The sequence below is a fragment of the Trachypithecus francoisi genome, unplaced genomic scaffold, assembly GCF_009764315.1.
Source record: "Trachypithecus francoisi isolate TF-2019V2 unplaced genomic scaffold, Tfra_2.0 Lachesis_group6, whole genome shotgun sequence".
In the NCBI taxonomy this organism is placed as follows: domain Eukaryota; kingdom Metazoa; phylum Chordata; class Mammalia; order Primates; family Cercopithecidae; genus Trachypithecus; species Trachypithecus francoisi.
Genome location: NW_022681471.1, coordinates 63,079,304 through 63,098,439, shown reverse-complemented (window position 1 = coordinate 63,098,439; position 19,136 = coordinate 63,079,304). Strand labels below are relative to the sequence as shown.

Here is a 19,136-nt window from a genome sequence, read left to right as displayed (position 1 = left end):
GAAAAATACTTTAGAGAGACTGCAGTCCTCTTCAGACATTTAAAACTTTCACATGAAATAGTAAAATAAGATAAAATAGAATACAATAAAAAATAAACCCTTGGGTTTAGGTGTGGTTGACTGTGAGTTGGAAATCTCAGGAACACCGGAATGCATTTATAAACCCATCAAAAATATCACCTTCACTATTTGATATTCAATATTGATAAGAAATGTGTGGTCCTCCTTCGCCTCTGGTTTTTCAGGCAGGGTTATAACAGGCATTATCTGCTTCAGGGGTTTTATTTGGGGAATCCCCTGGGTTCTTCCTAGTTATCCATGACCCTGTCGTGTGGTAGCCCAATGAGGGGCGTTAGCTGGGATTTCCTGCATTACTTGAAAGGTGTGGCACCCTCTGCAATGGAGAAAATAAATTTAAAAGCTATAGAATTCATCCAGTTAAACCACACTAATCTGGAACCTGTCTTCTCTTCTCTGAGAGCCTCTTCACTCGAGGATAAAATAAGCATTGATTTTTCAAGGACCTATGGATCACTTATTTATTGCTAGTAAAGTCTTCTGGCTTAGGGCCTTAAGCCCCTTTCGATTCTCTCTGAGTTGCTCTGGAGAAATAAACCAACAACTAAAAATCAAACGTGTTCTATTTTGCAGCAGAAAAATGTGTCAGCCCAGGCATTTCTGGAATTCGCTGTGCATTAAATTGTGCGTGTGTGTGTGTGTGTGTGTGTTGGATCTTTCCTTTGGGAGGCGTAAAGTTTTGTTTATGTGGCGCTTGTGAACTGAGAGAGGGATCCTGGCCACGGAGAGCCTCTACACTGCCTGGGAATCACTGCCTGAGTCTGAATGGGTCCCTTAGTGGATGACTCCAGAGCTGAGCCCCTTGGGTGGAGCTTCTGAGCTGCTGTTGTTGATTGAGAATTGAAAAGTGTTTTCCAACTGCATGTGCTCCTGCTGGGCATGGAAATGAGATGACTAGACTTGTAAAGTCAATCCACTTCTGGTTCAAAGGCATTTTTCTCCAAGTGCATTATCCTGTAGCTCAGAGCAGGATGCAACCAGGTATGGTTACAACAGGGAGGCTGAGGTAGGATGCATGGTGCCTGCAGCCTTGAGGCTCTGAAAGCTAAAATCACAGACTGTCATTGTGACTTCATGGCCAACCTTGAGTAAAAGCAGGTCTTCTGTGGGAGAAGTTGCTGGAGTCCAACCCCGGAAGTAGCAAGTGCCTCTCCCACAGCTGAGGGCCAGAACACCACGTTCTCTTGCGCTCTGGCTCTAGTCCACTCTTCTCTGGGCTCTTGAGAAGAGCTGCTGCAGGCATATGCAGAGTGAATGAGCTCTGACTGAGACTTGACTTCAGAATCACTGGGCTGGCCTGGCCTCTTGACACAGCAACACACTGCTTCTTGCCTTCCAGGTAAATACCTCTGCCTTACTGACCCTGTTATAGGTTTTAGGGGAACATTGGCACAGGGATTCTCCTCAGCCTCTGCCTCTCCTGTTAACTATCACTAACCAAGTCCCTAACATTAGGAAAGTCCAAGTGATAATTGTCAGTTTCATCTTTCATCAGCTGGGGTTTTGTGACAGAGATCTTGCAATCACTACCTCTCGGGGGACTGAAAGTAGAATGTTAGTGCTCCTTAAAATTAATGAAGGCTAGACTTGTCCAGTAGGTTGAGAGTATGCTGTAATACCCAAAGAATCCAGCAATATTCCCTCTCCTAGGTAGCAATGCTGCCAGAAGGTTCCCAGGCCCAGGCTACTATGCATTAGGGCTCACAGATCTTGTTTAGAGAGCTAGGGAGCAAGGTGAAGGGACGGGAGTGCCTCCTGGAAGGTGAGGACTGAAGCCAACATGGTAGCCACTGAGCTGAGTGGCAGGTGTCTAACACTGAAAAGTGGCCCTAGCCAAGTGCTCTAAGCAGTGGTACTTTCTAAAGAGGCTCTTCCCCAAGGAGCTCTAGATCACAGAGGCAGCAGGATTATTGGATCCTCTTTGCACTCACTTGATTTCAGGAGGAGGTCTGAAGTCCCAAAGCACGGGCATTGGGTTGAGAGAGGGAACATCAAAGTGTGCCAAAAGAAATGGTTTTATTTTACTTATTCCTGATTTTTCTCACCAGAGCTTGAGTTCATATACTGCATTGTAACACAAACACACAAGCACGCAAACCACACACACACACGCTGCTTCAAACTAGAGAAGGAGACTACAGAAAGCAACTGTCTATGAAAGGCATGTCAGGGAGTTTGCTGTAGGGTGGTATGGTTGCTTTGCTTCAGTTCAGCAGACTTATCCCCATGGATACCTTATTGTTTTCTGTGATTTCTCTTTTGTATTTTTTTAAAATTTGTCTTTATTTCTTAATTATTAAAGCCTTCGCTTTTGGCCCTTGGAGCATCAATCAGGATTTACTAACTCTACAAACATTTATTTCATGAAGGAGCAGTTTTTTGTCCAGTAATGTTAATGTGGGGACCCTGGGAAGGAAGACAGTGTATGAAAGAAGGCATAGATTGGCTTCAAGCACAGGCAGTATAAGTGTTTGCCTATATTTGGTGTTTTGATAGACTTAGGGAAAATCCCTCAGCCAAATACTTTGACTGTCAGTACATCTGTGGTTGTTAGGCATTGAAAAGCCCTGATTAAATACAGATGATTATGAGAATATGGAAAGAAGCCTTTAGTACCTTATTCACATGCCCTAGGAATGATGGGGTAGGGTGCCAAGGTAAGAAGAGGAAAATATATTGTAAATAACCAGGAGTAAGTAAATAGTGAAAAGATTAGCATGAGATGTGGTGGGCCCAATGGAGTTCAGGATGATTTCTTTCTTAACAGAAGGATCTGCTTCTGTTGGGCTCATGGCTGCCCAAATTAGGCAAAGCCAGATAATGACTCACTGATCTGAGGACTGCACGGAGTCATTTGGTGAGAAAGCGTGTGTAGGGGAAGAGGGTGTAAAGCAAGCAGTTCTCTGGTTTTAGGAAGATAAAATCATTCTTCATAAATGGTATTTTTTTTTCAAAACTTCATTGATGCAATAAACTTGGCATATCCTCATTCAAGTGATCTGAGCCAGTGATATTTTGCTACATGTCTGAATTATCTATTTTAAAATATCAAACTGGAACCTGCAGTCATTTTTCAAATCCTAGCCCACTTTCTTTGGGGCTGATGCATATCGCATATTTGGAGGTAACTCTGACTCTCATCCTCGTTTTTAAAAAGGCAGCATGAGGCCAGCAGCAGTTCAAGTCTGCAATCCCAGCACTTTGGAAGGTCAAGGCAGGAGGATCACCCTAGGTCAGGAGTTCAAGACCAGCCTGGACAACATGGTGAAATCCCGTCTCTACTAAAAATACGAAAATTAGTCGGGCGTGGTGGCATGTGCCTGTAATCCCAGCTACTTAGGAGGCTGAGGCAGCAGAATCACCTGAACCTGGGAGGCAGAGGTAGCAGTGAGCCGAGATCATGCCATTGCACTCCAGCCTGGGCAACAGAGTGAGACTCTGTCTCAAAAAACAAACAAACAAACAAAAGGCAGCTTGAAAAAAAAAAAAAAAAAGAGAGAGGGAGAGAAAAGGAAAGAGGAAACATGGGGATGGAGTAAGTAAAAGAAATGTATAAGACATAATACCCAAGTATACCCAGTTAAAATGACCTAACCTAAAATTCACATGCCACAAATTCAACCCATGAAAAAATATTATGTCCAGCAATCCTGATTGAGCCTTCAGTTAATATATGACTGTGCAAGTTCCAATGGAGCACCAGAGAGGTAACATAGAAAAGGACTGGGTTTGACTCTAGTTTGGTGTTGTTTTGTGTGTGTGTGTGTTTCTTTAATTTTGTTCATTATGCTTTGTAGAGACAGGATCTTCTATGTTGCTTAGGATGGTCTCGAACTCCTGGACTCAAGCTATCCTTTTCCCTCAGCCTTCCGAAGCACTGGGATTACAAGTGTGAACCCATATACCTGGCCTTAAGTTCAATGTTTTAATGGAGAGCGTTTGAGGACTAAAAGAGAAAGGATGCATTTACAATTATTTATTATTTTCACTGCTCCAGAAAGTCAAAGGCAGCTGAAAGGTGACCTTACAATGCCTCTTCTGGCAATTACTAGAATCACTACAGGGTAGTTAACATTCGAACTTTCAAAAAGGTTTTATCTTTTTCATTTATTCATTTATCCTGCTCAAAATTAGCCAAGTACAAAACTGTCCCCATAATTCTGGGGACAAATTTCCTAGGAAATTTTAAAAAATTCTATCGACCTTAAGTTATTAATCCAGTGAAGAAATAAGAAAATGTAGTTGTATGCTTTGATATACTTCCGTTAGAATGAGAAATACAATGAACTGAAGCCTAATGTTGTAATTATTATCATAGGAAGGCCTTCACCATTTGATAGCAGTATGAACACACGATTAAATTCAACAGAATACATTTCCCTGTAGCTAAAGTTTTTGCAAGCATAAGCATTTCGCTTCCAGTCCTCCTCATGAGAAGAACACAGTGAACACAGATAAGAATTTGTATCTCTACTTTTTCTTCCCCTACTCTACCGAGGAGCAAGAGTAACAAAGTTTGACGTGCATGACTCAGTGACTAGATGAATAAAAGCACAGTCTTCTTGAGAGATTATATTGAATTAAGCCAACCAGAAGTTGAGGGATTCAGTGTGAGAATTACTTCAATGTTAATTAGGCCATGTCCCTCAATTTCCTGAAGTAAGAACACACCTATGAGTTAGGGTCTTAGTCATTAACATATTTTATCTAATCATATAAGAACATACACTTACATTGCATTGGCAAATACCAAAGATATATTTCCAAGGATAAAATTGATAAAAACAGATCATGTATTCTAGAAGACATGTTTCCTATGGATTTTTGAAATTAAAATGCAATCTTCTGGTTTAATTCACTAACTTTATTTATTAAAATAGTATTTGAATTTCTTTAAGAAAGTTGGTTTCCCTAAAGACTTTCAACCTTTTGAATCTGCTTTAGGATTTAACCAAAAGTTGGTGGTTCCAATGTTGATCCCAAAGTTTTCCCCTTCGAGTGTTTTGCCTCAAAGGAGTCATAGCTGTATAGTTGATAGAAAGATTAGCACATTCTTGAAATTAACTCCCATCATCTCTTTAATTTTGAAAACATCTGTGAGTGCTTACTATGTTCCAGGCTTTGTCCTAAGTGGTTTGCATGTTTTTTTCTTTTTTTACTAAACCCTCAGATATATACACACACTTACAGAAACATACTGTATGATAAAAGTGTTAGAAATAATAGCTTTAAATGGTTAAATAACTGAATGCAAAAAATAAAAGACTTGTGTAAGGTCATTCAGATAGAAAGTAGAGTCAGAATTTGAATCAGGTCAGTCTGAATCCAAAGTCTGTCTTCTTACGTGGTGTACTGCTTAAGCCTTATTCCTATTTATTATCATAGCCTGAAGAATTCGTGTAGAAAGTAAAATTTAGTCAATAGCATATAATTTTCCTATTCTCATAACCAGTAGTATTGACAAAGGAGAAAGAAGAGGAAAGGAAGAAAGTAAACAACAAGAAGAAGTTGATCTTCCAAATTTTTATCAAGATGAGTGTATTTGTCAAGATTCTTTTGTCTACAAGTAAAGGAACCCAGCTGAAGCTCACTTAAGCAAACAAAGATAATTTATTTCTTCATGTAACTTAGCTAGCGCAGGCAAAGTTGAATTCAGGTACTCAAATGATGTTGTGGGGAAGCTGATTACATTTCCTGACTCTGCTTTCATTAGAGTGTTCATTAGAGTGTTCATTCTAAGGAGGTCTTTCCCAAGTAATGGGAAAAAAAAAATGGACACGAGTAACTTATTTCAGATTCATGTTCTACAAGCTTGGAACTATGCCAAAATGTCTTAATCACGGGGAGTGGACAATTCAAAACCAACTTTTTACTGTAAGGATTTTCCTATTATCAAACTTAAAAAACATATTCTTCTTTCTATTGTGGGCCCCTGTGGGTCTCAGAAATCTCCACATGTTTTGCTGCCCCTCCATTGTTGAAGAGTCTCTTATAAAGGTTTATGGGTGTTCATGGATGAAATATAGAGATGTCCCAAAGAGACTTCCAGGTGTGGAGAATGAATTGCTGGCATTAGTATATGCGCCTCAGACCCCCAATACCTGACAACCCAGTGCTTCAGCAGCTGACCAGATTGCAAAGTTAGTTATGAGATAATGCAATATTTTCCCCCTCAGATACAAGTTAACAGGAACTAACTATACTTTAGTCTATTACATACAAGGGAGAGCTTAGCTACATATCTCCCAGTGATGTCAACAGATATATACAGAAATGGGAATGGAAAAAGTTCAGATTAAAAAATAAAAAATTCTGGATGACTAAATTACATGCATGTAATAAATATTAAGAAAGAAGTTTCTTCTGAGAAATAAACTTACACCCAAGATATGCTATTTTCTCAATTTCAAAATATCACATCATATGTTAGGTAGTCTAAAATACTAGCACAGACATTGCAACAAACATCTTTTGCCTATTTTTACAAAAATCTATTTAAAAATAAGATACCAAGCAAAGTTGTCCCTTTCTATACAAGGTAATGTCCTGCCTTTTAACAATAAAGTGAGCTAAGGTTAAAGGCAAGAAAATGCCTGTATTAGGAGATACTAACACAAATATTACATGGTAAATTGCACTCCAAAATTAACAAATAAACTCGACTTTTCTGTTTTGAGTTGTGTATTTTAGCTAAGAGCATGCAATAAATAAAATATAGATAGATAGATAGATAGATAGATAGATAGATAGATGATAGATAGATAGATAGATAGTAGATAGATATATCTTCTGAGTAAGAGGAAATGAACAAACACTCTCCTCCCACTTTAATGGGTGCAAAAAGAAACAAATGCTCTTAAGAGATGTGGCAAAGATCACATGCAGATGTGGCTGTTTTCCAGCCCAAGTTCCTTATAGGAAAGTGGCCTTGCCCTGTGAGGTTCACTTTGCCTGTCTAGGATAGGAACAGTGTCTTTCTCAATTCTGCATGGTGAGCAGTGGATAACTAATGATTGAGCCAAACCCTTCAGCAACATCCAAGCTGTAACTAACCCTTTGCCATACTGAGATTTTTAGAGTGTTTAAAGTCATACCCAGTTGCCTGAAGATCTCCTCCCTATGGCCGAATATCCCCCTGCCACCACCACTACCACTGCCATCACAGTGGCAGGGCACATTTGTACCTAAGTAGCTGAAATTAAAAGGACACACAGGTCTTTTACTTCCAGATTCCAGTATTGGCACATATTAGAAGTTATTTCAAGTTGCATCTTATTTTAAATGAACTTGGATTGGCTTTACATGCCCTTTTTACAAATGTGTCAGAGGTGAATAATATAATTTTTCTGGAAAAATACAAATGTCATTAGTTAAGATGCAACCTGCAAAAGAATCCAGGGGCACTTGATTTCTTATTTCTGATGAAAACTAGGTGACCAAGTCATGTGCACACAGGCAGACATCTCATATCTGCACACATAAACGTGCTCTTTGGATGTCGTAGACAAGTCTCTTCCCGAAAAAAAAAAAAAAAAAAGAAAAGAAAAAGAAACTTGTATATTCATTTTAAGGAAAAGTAAAATCCAGCCCAAGAATATATTCCAGGAGACACTGGAATCAATCACTTAATCCGAACATTTTGAGTTGTGCACATTCTTGGGAGCAAAGGCCCTTTTGTTGCCCTGCTGGTGGCCCTGGAGTTTTTAGACTATGTTTGCTGATTAAGTCCTGTGAGAAAAAAACAAAGGCTATATATAGGAATATTGGGTCCAGCAGAGGCAGGGCTTGAAGATCCAAGTTTTCTCTGATATTTGACAGTGGCAACTGGGAGACTCCTGCCTATCCTCACTTCACTACCAGAAGAGAGAGGATAAACTGGCACAACAGCTGCTCACCTAGTTTGAGACTCCACCTGCAGAGCCAACTGGCCCCAAAAGCTTGTGCTCCTTTCTGTTTCCCAGTGCCTTCACTGGAGAGAAAAGACCCTGATACATCTCTCTGGATCTGCTTAAAGTGGCCTCTCGTGGGCAATTATTTCGCATGTCTTTGAGTTTTATAATTTAATGTCAAATCGTAACCTGTGTCTCCCTTTTCTCCTCTCTCTACCTCCCTATCTATAGCTGTTTTTCCAACAAGCCCCTAAAACCCCCTCCCTATTAGACTCTGAAGTGTCACTCACTGTGTTTTTTATGCTTCCAATAGTTTCCAAAACAAACAGTGGAGGCAGTGACCGGCTGGGTATTCACTGGATGCAACAGTAACTCCCAATCCCAGCAACCTGAGCCGCCATTGGCGGCAGGTCTGCTCCCTAAAAGGCGGGCACTTGCCAATCTCTGTGCTCTGCCAGGTCCTGGAATCGGGGATTTGAGGACTAATGGTCTGCACATGTCCACTGGGAGGAAGGGAGACTAGACTTTGAAGGACATATACACTAGTTTGATCTTCCTCTCCTTTCTTTTTGTCTATTCAAACAAAAACTATATATGTATATATAAAAATTACACACACACACATACACATACACATACACACAAAATTGATTTATTTGAATACAGATCCAGAAATTGTTTTTCAGATTTGGGTTTTGGGTTTTGGGTTTGGTTTTGTTTTGTTTTTCCTACTTTCCCTCCTTCCTTTACCCTCTGTGCCCTCCGCCTGTGTCTCCCCCTCCCTCCCTAACCCAGTTCAGGTTGAAACTTTGCTGCAAAGAATCCCTTCACCCCCTCCAGGGATGGCTCTGAGCTCTCGGGCGCGTGCCTTCTCCGTGGAAGCCTTGGTGGGGAGACCCAGCAAAAGAAAATTCCAGGACCCAATACAGGAGGGGCAGCCTGAGCTGCAGGAGAAAAAGGGCGGAGAGGAAGAGGAGGAGAGAAGGAGCAGCGCCGCAGGGAAGAGCGAGCCGCTTGGTAAGTATTCCCATTGCCCTGAGCCGGTTGCCTGAGCTTACTGGTTCCGCATCTCTCCGCCTGGCTCGCGTCCCGACACAGCCAGAGCCACATTAGGAGCCGCGGGACACCTCGACCACCTGGTGAAGGGGAAGTTTCAGCGCCTCCGAATCCATCGCGGAATACAGCAGTTTCTTTGCGGTAAAGGGGAGGGTTCCCTACATGATTGTGAAGTGAGTCTCTCCTACATCCTCCTCCTACCTTCGCGGGAAGCTCTCAGAGTCAGCGGTGGCTGTCGTATCCCGGGATAGGAAGCAGGGCGAGTTTCCAAATTCCGAGGGCATCCAGTCTGGGTTACCAACGTCTCCAGGAGAGTGAGGATTGGCAAATCTGAAGAAACCGAAAAAAAAAAAGAAAAAGAAAAAGAAAAGGCGGGCGGTGGGGGGTGGTAGCGGGGCTGCACCTTTCACTGCCCCTTTTTCTCCATTAAGCGGACACAGAGGGTGTTATGCGGCGCTTGGGGAATCTGTCGCCAAAGTTCCTAGGGAAGGTACAAGGCCTGTCTGCTCCAAGACAGGCACCAGCGAGAAGTGGGCATGTGAACTGTGACGCTGTCTTAAACCCTTAGCGCGTTTCTGTGTCCAGCAGAAAAACAACCTAAGACAGAGTCCTCAACAACTGCTTCCTCTGGCTGCGGCAGCGACAGCGGCGATGGCAACAGCTCTGAAAGCCTGGAAGAGAAAGATATTCAAATGGAGCTTCAAGGAGCTGAACTGTGGAAGAGATTCCATGACATCGGGACTGAGATGATCATTACTAAAGCGGGCAGGTTCGGTTCTGCCCAAGCTGTTCACACGGGTCGCACACATTAGGCACTTAATTTGCTGCTCTGGTAAGATGAGGAGTCTCCAGTTTCATGCTCTGGTACTCCTCTGTTCCTTTTCCCCAACTCCCTGACATACAGTAGAAAGCCATAGCCCCTCAACTGATAGGGCTCAGACTTACCTGGCCCCATGTAAGTGGCTCACGCTTCCTTTCCTGTACACTATGACTCCAATAACTCACTTTCCCGTCTCCTGCCTGTGTAGTATAAGACAAAAATCAGACTTTGGTCTTAGACTGTAGCCAGACCTCTCAGTTAAGGCCTCTAAGATAACCATGGACAATATTCCATGTCACAATTCCTCCCGCCCGCCAGACCTCGCCCAGGTTATTTTGAGGTGAGCCATTCCCATAGCCACCTTTTGGCATGGGACAGCCACTTCACTGCAGCTATTTTGTGAGTCTTACAAATTTCAGCCTTCCACAAATCTGCTTCACAGGAAGTACCCTTGAAAAGGAGGTTGGGATATAGCTTTTTCTCTCACACTTTCTCTTCTATAGCTTTTTATTATGGTTGGGGAGGGACATGAACAAAGCTTTGTGATAATAATATTCTGCTCCACTTAGAAATTCCATACTTGTTCAGTCAAGTATACAACCAACCATCTTTCCTCATGTAGCAAATGCTATTCCTTGCTAATCTGAAATGGGAAGGGTATTGTGAATCCCTTCACTTTTTACTGGAGTCAGCATTTGTCCAGAACCACTCCCTCTTCCAAACATTCTAAAAGCTCCTGTGTCAGTCCTTATTTTCTTTCTTACAGGCGGATGTTCCCCTCTGTTCGGGTCAAAGTGAAAGGATTGGATCCAGGGAAGCAGTACTATGTGGCCATAGATGTGGTGCCAGTGGATTCCAAACGCTATAGGTAATGGGCCCCATAGGATGGTACTCCATGCCCAGGCTAGGGCCAGGGATTTGAACCTTCAGACCTGCAACCTAACAGCACAACTTTGAAAACTCTAGCATGGGGAGTGGTGGTAAGGAATTGCTCTCCTGTGGGCTTTGGGAATTGAATTTTCTTTTTCAAACTGGGTTTCCCAGTGAAAGAAGAGAAGGCTTCTTCCTCTCTTCTGCCCCCATCCCTTCTTGGAATGCAGTGAATTTAGGGCACTAGAGCTTCAAATGTACCCCAAGCTTCTCCCTACCCACTGCTCTGGCCTTGGTTGTGTAAACTGCAGAGGGTGTGGGCTCTGGTGGCCAGAAGGGAAGCGGATTGAAGGAATTGTGGGAGAAATCCCCAGGCTCTATGGGAGCCTGGGTTTCTGGGGACACACTGGGCTCTGAGCTGTGCTGCTTTGGCAGCAGGAGCCCAGAAGGATGATCAATTTGCCACTCAAGGTCAGTCAAGCAGTTCCTGTGTCTAGGCCTGTCTTTTGGTCCATCTTTAATCTTTCCCCTGAAGCAATGTCTGTGTCTTAGAGAGTACAAGTATCATTTTCCCTTTATTTAAGCCCTCAACCTACAGCAGGCTGAAAGTGGCCCAATTGTTCTAAAGCCAAAAAGCCCTTGTGGGATACATCCCAGACACACCAGCTTGCCAACACTTTGACTCAGGGGCTTGGGGTCCAGTTCATGGTCGGAGGGGTGGGGAGGTGACAGCTGTTTATACTAGGGCTGTGAGCATTTGACACAGAGGCGGGTCCCTGGTCCTCCAAGGAGACAGCCCACCTCAAAACCAGAGCTACCTTTGAAAGCAAGGAGAAGGCTCAGCTCAGAGGACTGCTGGGGCTGCAGTATGAAAACAGCAGAAAAAGCTGTTTGCTTCTCAAGTTGCAGCTGGCATGGGAATAGGAGCAAAACTGGGAAGTTGAGATTGGAAACAGTGTGAAAATCGGCCAGAGGCTGTGTAAGACTGTGTTCCTAATAGTTTTCTTGATGTGAAGCCTTATTGCCAAAAGGGCTTCCATGAGGACTGGTGACAGTAGGCTAGACAGAAATACTTGTCAGCCCTCCACTTCTTCCCAGACTCTTCACACCCAAAGCTAGTGAATTTTTCCATTATCTCTGTGAGATAAAACGGGTTAGATCAATTTCTGTGGTGGTTTTTGTGAGAAAATACAAACCAGACTTAGAAATCTCATGACATTTTACTTGCCCTGCACTTCACTGCATTTTGATGACATATGCTTATTTACAGTTTATTTTTTGCCCCTAAATGCTTGTTAGAAATTAAGTTGAATCTTCTGCTTACTTGCCCTTGGGATCACTGGGCTAATCTGGATCGAAATCCTTGGGAACAGAACACAACAGCTCCCAGCTTTGGCCTGCTGCACCTAGTGCCACAGCATGTGTTTTTTCAGGTACGTGTATCACAGCTCACAGTGGATGGTAGCCGGGAATACGGATCATTTGTGCATCATCCCTAGATTCTATGTTCACCCGGACTCACCCTGCTCAGGAGAGACCTGGATGCGGCAGATCATCAGCTTTGATCGCATGAAACTCACCAACAATGAGATGGATGACAAAGGCCATGTACGTGAGCAAAATCCTTTACCCTGAGTAGGGAGGTGCCAAGGCTCCTGCCCACTGATCACCCTGGAGAGGCCAAGGAGGCTTTTTGCAGATGCACATGTTGTGTTTTTTAGGAACTGTCCAAGCCCTGCACCTGTAAGTAAAGTAGCCAATCTAGGGCTCCTGAAACGTTTGTTTGGCATCTGAGAGTGCTGGCAACTGGGGATGGTGAATATAGGGAGTTTGAGGACAGAAAGAGACCTGTTTAAGCCAGAATGCCTGGTCTAGGAGAGTAGGAGGGAACCATTCAGGGAGTTCTCAGGCACCATAGCCTCCTGGGCAATCACTGTGATCTCTGATTGCCTTCCTATAGTCCACGCAGTTGGATGGGCACCCAGTGTATTGTATGGTGTGGTGGAAGGATACAAGTAGGGGAATGTCAGACTGCAGCTTGGAAACCTCCCCAACAGCCTACCCTCATAGGTCCTATTGATCTTGCACATTGTAACTAGGTGCACCCCTGCTTCTGCCCTCCCCAGTCTGGCACTGTGCCAGCTACAAAAGGAAAGACGGAAGCTCCCAAGATTAGGAGGTAGGGTATACCAGAAGGTTACCCACCATGTCCAAGCCCATCGGTTACTGCCATGAGAACCTGTAGCAGGCTAGCAGATCGCAGTGCCACTTCCACACCAGATGGTCACCAATGTTTGAAGCAGGAGAAGGCCTCAATCTGGAAATGGAATCACTGCTGACGGGTGCCGCTGAAGTGCCTTTCTCTGGAAATGTTTTTAGCTCGGAGCGCCTCTGTTGGAGGCCAAATGGCATAACAAAGTAGTTACCTAAGCCTCATCATTGCCTTTTTGTGTGCACGTGGTGGAGGTGGTCAGGAGAGAGAACTAGGGTTGGGGACTGGAAGCCAGTTTTTCTAACAGCATTGGTCATTTCTCCTCCAGATTATTCTGCAATCCATGCATAAGTACAAACCCCGAGTGCACGTGATAGAGCAAGACAGCAGTGTTGACTTGTCCCAGCTTCAGTCCTTGCCCACTGAAGGGGTTAAAACATTCTCCTTTAAAGAAACTGAGTTCACCACAGTAACGGCTTACCAAAACCAACAGGTAAAGCTGGTCATGTCTCAGGCAAATGGAAATGGCTCCAGAGGGACCTTGGGATAGAGGCATAGAGGCTAACTGCAATCAGTTGCATTTTCCACAATTCTAAATAAAAATATAGTTTTATTGAATTGTCATCCATGCAAATTTGATAATGAATTGTGTAAATCTTATGTGAGAAGGCAACTCCAGAATGTAATTTATAAAAGTAATGATTTATAAATAGGAGCTAACCATTCTAAATATGACTTGCAATATGGTTACGTTTATTTAAATTGTCATATACATGTTGCAACATCTGTTCTGGTGGTTGTAACCACTATAAGCAATGGTGACAGTGTTCTCACTGAAAGCAATGATATTATCTTTCTCTCTCTATTGAATCCATAGATTACGAAACTAAAAATAGAAAGAAATCCTTTTGCTAAAGGATTTAGAGATACTGGAAGAAACAGGTAAGCAGCATAGCAATGACATCTAATATTGATGTAGCTAGCTACTTTCACAAGTTTTTTTTTTTTTTTCTGAGATGGAGTCTTACTCTGCTGTCCAGGCTGGAGTGCAATGTTGCGATCTCAGCTCACTGCAACCTCCACCTCCAGGGTTCAAGTGATTCACTTGCCTCAGCCTCCCAAGTAGCTGGGATTACAGACGCACGCCAACAGGCCCAGCTAATTTTTGTATTTTTAGTAGAGACGGGGTTTCACCATGTTGGTCAGGCTGGTCCTGAACTCCTGACCTCGTGATCCGCCCGCCTCAGCCTCCCAAAGTGCTGGGATTACAGGCGTGAGCCACCACGCCCGGCCCCCCACAAGTTTTAAGGATAAGAAAACTGGCTCAGAGACTCAAACGCTCTAAATTTTGTAATTAGTAGGTGGTAGAAAAGGAACCCAGATGTTTTGTGTCCAAAACATTACTTCCTCCCACTCCTTTGCTGCTCAGTATTAAGATCTTGCTTATTTTAGAATTCTAGGTTTAACTGAATTTTATTCAGAAGTCTAGCTGTATAAAAGAGAAATATTTAAAATAGTTTACATCTAAAAGACATAGCAAAATAACTCAAAATCATTATGTTTAGAAATTGCATTCTGGGGATGCTGAAAGTTGACTCTCTTTTTTAGGGGTGTATTGGATGGGCTTTTAGAGACCTACCCATGGATGCCTTCTTTCACTCTCGATTTTAAAACGTTTGGCGCAGACACACAAAGTAAGAAAACTTGGAACGTTTGTTTTATTTTTACATATTAATTAAATAACAACATCCAGAACACTTGTACCAAATACTATACAAAGGGATATGTACATGCAAGAAAATGTGTACTTACAGGTAAGTGGGTGTACCCCTGCCTGAATGATGAGGTAAGAGGAATAAAGGGAGAGAAGCTGGCATGAAGGAAGAGGATAGAAATGTGGTAATTGTGGACTTATTGACATATGTTAGTAAGTTATCTTACACCTTGTGATTTTCAGATTTCATCTGGATTCTTCAGCCTCTCACTGTCTCACGTTCTTTAGGATATGCCTGTGGTGCATTTGTAGCCTGATTTGCAGATATGTTACTATTGAAATAAATAGTTTATCTTTTATGAGGACCTTTCAGTACACGTTAAAATAACTTTCATTAAATTCATCACTTAGCTCTAATTTTCCTCTTTTTTGTCCATGGGGAAAGTAGATGTTAAAAATAATACTAAGTCTTCACAATTTAATTGCCACAAGCATTTAAAAATATTTGCAAGATATTTATTCTCAGATGGTATATTACATGACAAAGTAATAATTAAATAATGCAGACTTTCTGGTGGAAGAATACCTTAATTTGCTCTGATAGTTAATAATAAATAGAATAATTTTTACTTGAAAATGACATGGATTTTTTTTATCCCTTGTCTTTACTCCATCGAAGTTGCTTGACTTTGACCATTAATCAAGGTTACAATTACCAAGCAAAATCAACATTATAGTTAGGTTGAGTTTTACATGATGCCATAACGACTAACTGAAAACGGAAGAAGTGAAGTCTAATCATTTGGTGAAATATTTCACTGGAATGACTGTCTCGATATGGTTTAGGGAATTGCATGAAAAATATATAAACACTTGTTTTACAGTGTCGGTTTAACCAGTAACATCTAGGAAGCATACTTTTAAATATCCAAGTCAAAACAAATGCGCATTAATAAAGAAAAAGTTAAAGATGATCATGAAATGTTAAAGTACACAGTTTTCTTAATTATTTAAGATATCGAAAATGCTCTCAAATTGCAAATGAGTTACTAGTTTCTTAAATAACTTTTAAATGCTTTATTATAAAAGATATTTGCAATCTTGTTGATGAAGGTTTAGGATATGTCTACATACACAAAATAGTTAAGAAAACAGCAACACTAAAAAAAGAAACAACTTGGTCAAATCCAACCAATAACCAATTGTTTGAATTCAGACATTTACAAAAATAAGGTTTAGAGTTTCCTGGACCTTGTAATTATCCCTAGTTTTAGTAGATGCTAGGCAAACATAAAAGATCACCAAACATCATTGATATGAATACTTACATTCATCTTTATGTTTCTTAACTTGCAAAATTGTTTGCAACTCTTAAGATACAATGCAGTATGGAAATTGCCCCATTCATTGTTTTGTATAAGAAAAAAAGCTAAGGCTTTTAAATACATTGCTTTCATTTATACAAGACTATTTTCATGTACACTGATTTTTAAACAGTGGTCAGAGGAATTTTAAATCAATATAACTTTGGTCAGAGGAATTTTTAAAATCAGTATACCTTGGGTCAGAAGAATTTAAAAAATCAGTGTACATGAAATCTATGCATTCTATCTATAAATTAAATCTACATAATCCAAAACAACCAATCAATTTGTTCATCTTAAGTACTTATTTTAGTAATTTTTTAAGATTACTAAAAATTATTTATTATGTAAATATTTTAATTTTTAAAATAATAAAACTAGTTTGTGTTTGTAAGATATAATTGACTCCGAGTCATAATTGGATTTCCTTGTAATTCTTTGGACAAATGTGATTCAAGTGCCTAGCACAATATTTGAGCAAATGAATGCTTAATACATGATACATGGTAGTAGTGCTAAAAGTAATAGTGGTAATAGTATAGATCAGTGGTCCCCAACCTTTTTGGTACCAGGGGCCAAGACAATTTTTCCACGAACAGTGGGGGTTGAGAGGTGATGGTTTCAGAATGAAACTGTTCCACCTCAGATCATCAGGCATTAGATTATCATTAAAGAGCACTCAACCTAGATCCCTCACATGCACAGTTCACAATAGAGTGTGCGCTCCTATGAGAATCTAATGCTGCCACTGATCTGACAGGAGGCAGAGCTCAGGCAGTAAGGTAATGCTCACTGGCCTGCTGATCATCTCATGCTGTCCAGCCAGATTCATAACCGGCCACAGACCTGTTCCAGTGGGTAGCCCAGGTGTTAGGAATACCTGGTATAGATACTATATTGAACTTTGGTCAGAGGAATGAGCAAGTCCTGTCTCAAAGAAGCTAAAAGAACTGTGAACTCACAAGGAAAGTTAATCTAAGGATGAAGCAGGGATAGTGATGGGTATGATTACTAATATAGCAGGAACATCAAATGTCAAGTTCATTATTCATTGACTGAATTGTCATTCACAGGTGGAAGCAGTGGCTCATCTCCAGTGACCTCTAGTGGAGGGCCCCCCCCTCCTTTGAACTTACTTTCTCCACCTTGCTTTTCACCTATGTTTCATTTACCTACAAGCTCCCTTGGAATGCCCTGTCCAGAGGCATACCTGCACAATGTCAACCTGCCTCTTTGCTGCAAGATTTGTCCAACTAATTTTTGGCAACAGCAACCTCTTGTTTTACCGGCTCCTGAAAGACTAGCAAGCAGCAACAGTTCTCAGTCTTTAGCCCCACTCACGATGGAAGTGCCTATGTTATCTTCCCTGGGAGTCACCAATTCAAAAAGTGGTTCATCTGAAGACTCCGGTGATCAGTATCTACAAGCACCTGATTCTACCAGTAAAATGTTGTATGGATTACAGGCACCTGGAAATATTTTGCTGCCAAACTCCATCACCCAAGAAGCACTTAGTTGCTCCTTTCATCCTTCCTATGGCTTTTATAGATACAATTTCTCTATGCCGTCTAGACTGATAAATGGTTCCAACCATCTTAAAGTGAATGATGACAGTCAAGTTTCTTTCAGAGAAGGCAAATGTAATCATGTTCATGGGTACCCAGCAATTAACCATTACCTTTAGTAAAACAATAGCATTTCTAGAACAATTACATGTAAACGAATATTTTCTTTATTTGTAGCCAAAGAAATTTCAACAGTTGTTGGTCTTGAAAAGCATCATTACAATACAGGATTTCTTTGTTATGCATTTAAAGATTTAAAGTGCCTTATCAAATAATATTCAAGAAGAGCTGTTTATAATGTCAAGTGCAACGTATAGGAATCTCTGATTACAGTGGCCTTGAGCTTCAAAATGAGCTATGCAATAAATATTATTTGATGATACTCCACCAGTGAAAATTGATGCTAAGTGATGGGATTTTCAATGATAGTGAAGCTAGTTCACCATGATAACTGCATTTTACACATTGACAATGACAAAAAGAAGATGGATGTAACTCTCATGCAAGCAGTGAAGCAATTTCAGTTTTAACAATGAAGATTGGCTTTAGTGTCATTATCTAGTAGTTGTAGTAAAAAATTTAATTATTTGTTTGCCTTATGCCTTTATACTTTGCTGTTGAAGAAACTGTTAATCTCAATTTAAGATACAAATAAGGACACAAACTTTCAAGTATTATATTTTATTTATCTTTGTAGCCTAAAGACCATTTGATCTTGAAGGAACACAAAGATCAAATGAAAAGTAAAACACTCTAAATAAATTTGCTTTTATTTTCTTTTATTTTTGGAAAATTCCTAGATAAAACTTGTTCACTTATTCCTTTAACACATCTGGTATTTTACACAATATTAGAAAAACATATTATTATAGTTTTCTAAGAAGATAAAGATATTATGGTTATGAGGGAAAATATATTTGAATCCATAAATATGAAAATATCATTATTCTGGTATGATTTAACTCCACTCTTGTATGTCAATCATAGTGAATTAAACTAAACAAAAGTAGAATAATATTTGAGTTTATGAAGTTGAAAAGATTCCTTTCACCAGGCCCTAAGTTTCTGAAAATAATTATGAGATATAACCTATATATAGCCAGCATGTCTTTAAGATGAATCGGATACTGAGTTTATGCTAGTAACTCTAGACATTTTATTAAGCCAAGCCCTTTAATATCACAATGGAATTACTTGACTTTTGACAAACTAAGCAAACTGCTAACTGATTTTTCTGATTTTTCCAACACATATAAAGAAGAGCATATTAATTATTTTGCTTAAGATGATTATTTCATCCCAAATATGCCTTATAAATGTGCCTTCCTATATATGTATTAAAATTATGTGCCATTCACTCCTGGGAGTAGGGATAGGATGCCACACGATTGCATTCAAATTAAGTATTCTAGTCAAGATGAAGTATTATTTGCGATCTAATGTAATTAGATACTGTTGCAAAAGTCTTTAAGGAATAAAATGTATACCACCCAGGTTTATTAAACCAGAAATTAAAATAAGAAAAAACATTTTATTTTTGTCTACTCCAAAACAGGAAAGCTAAAGGC

The 19,136-nt window shown here is 40.6% G+C and overlaps 1 protein-coding gene across 4 annotated transcripts; it reads left to right on the top strand.

Moving 5' to 3' along the window:
• Positions 1-1,282: 1,282 nt before the first annotated feature.
• On the top strand, positions 1,283-18,350 carry TBX22 (T-box transcription factor 22). Of its 4 annotated transcripts, none has more exons than XM_033201173.1 (9): positions 1,283-1,417; positions 8,808-8,984; positions 9,612-9,788; positions 10,610-10,711; positions 12,147-12,321; positions 13,254-13,418; positions 13,803-13,867; positions 14,534-14,619; positions 17,077-18,350. In XM_033201173.1, the coding sequence occupies exons 4-9, from the start codon at positions 10,614-10,616 to the stop codon at positions 17,685-17,687; spliced, it is 1,200 nt and encodes a 399-aa protein (XP_033057064.1). In that variant the 5' UTR covers positions 1,283-1,417; positions 8,808-8,984; positions 9,612-9,788; positions 10,610-10,613; the 3' UTR covers positions 17,688-18,350. The 4 variants fall into 4 exon arrangements, with proteins under 4 accessions (XP_033057064.1, XP_033057062.1, XP_033057061.1 ...); XM_033201171.1 differs by having other exon boundaries at positions 9,612-9,792; XM_033201170.1 differs by lacking the exon at positions 1,283-1,417 and having other exon boundaries at positions 8,789-8,984; positions 9,612-9,792; positions 17,077-18,330.
• Positions 18,351-19,136: the final 786 nt, after the last annotated feature.

Excerpts from the sequence above, each read along its gene's own strand:
- TBX22 (XM_033201171.1), top strand. The coding sequence starts at position 8,810 with ATGGCTCTGAGCTCTCGGGCGCGTGCCTTCTCCGTGGAAGCCTTGGTG. Across the intron at positions 13,868-14,533 it reads AGAGATACTGGAAGAAACAG|GGGTGTATTGGATGGGCTTT; the intron begins GTAAGCAGCATA and ends TCTCTTTTTTAG. Across the intron at positions 14,620-17,076 it reads GTTTGGCGCAGACACACAAA|GTGGAAGCAGTGGCTCATCT; the intron begins GTAAGAAAACTT and ends TGTCATTCACAG.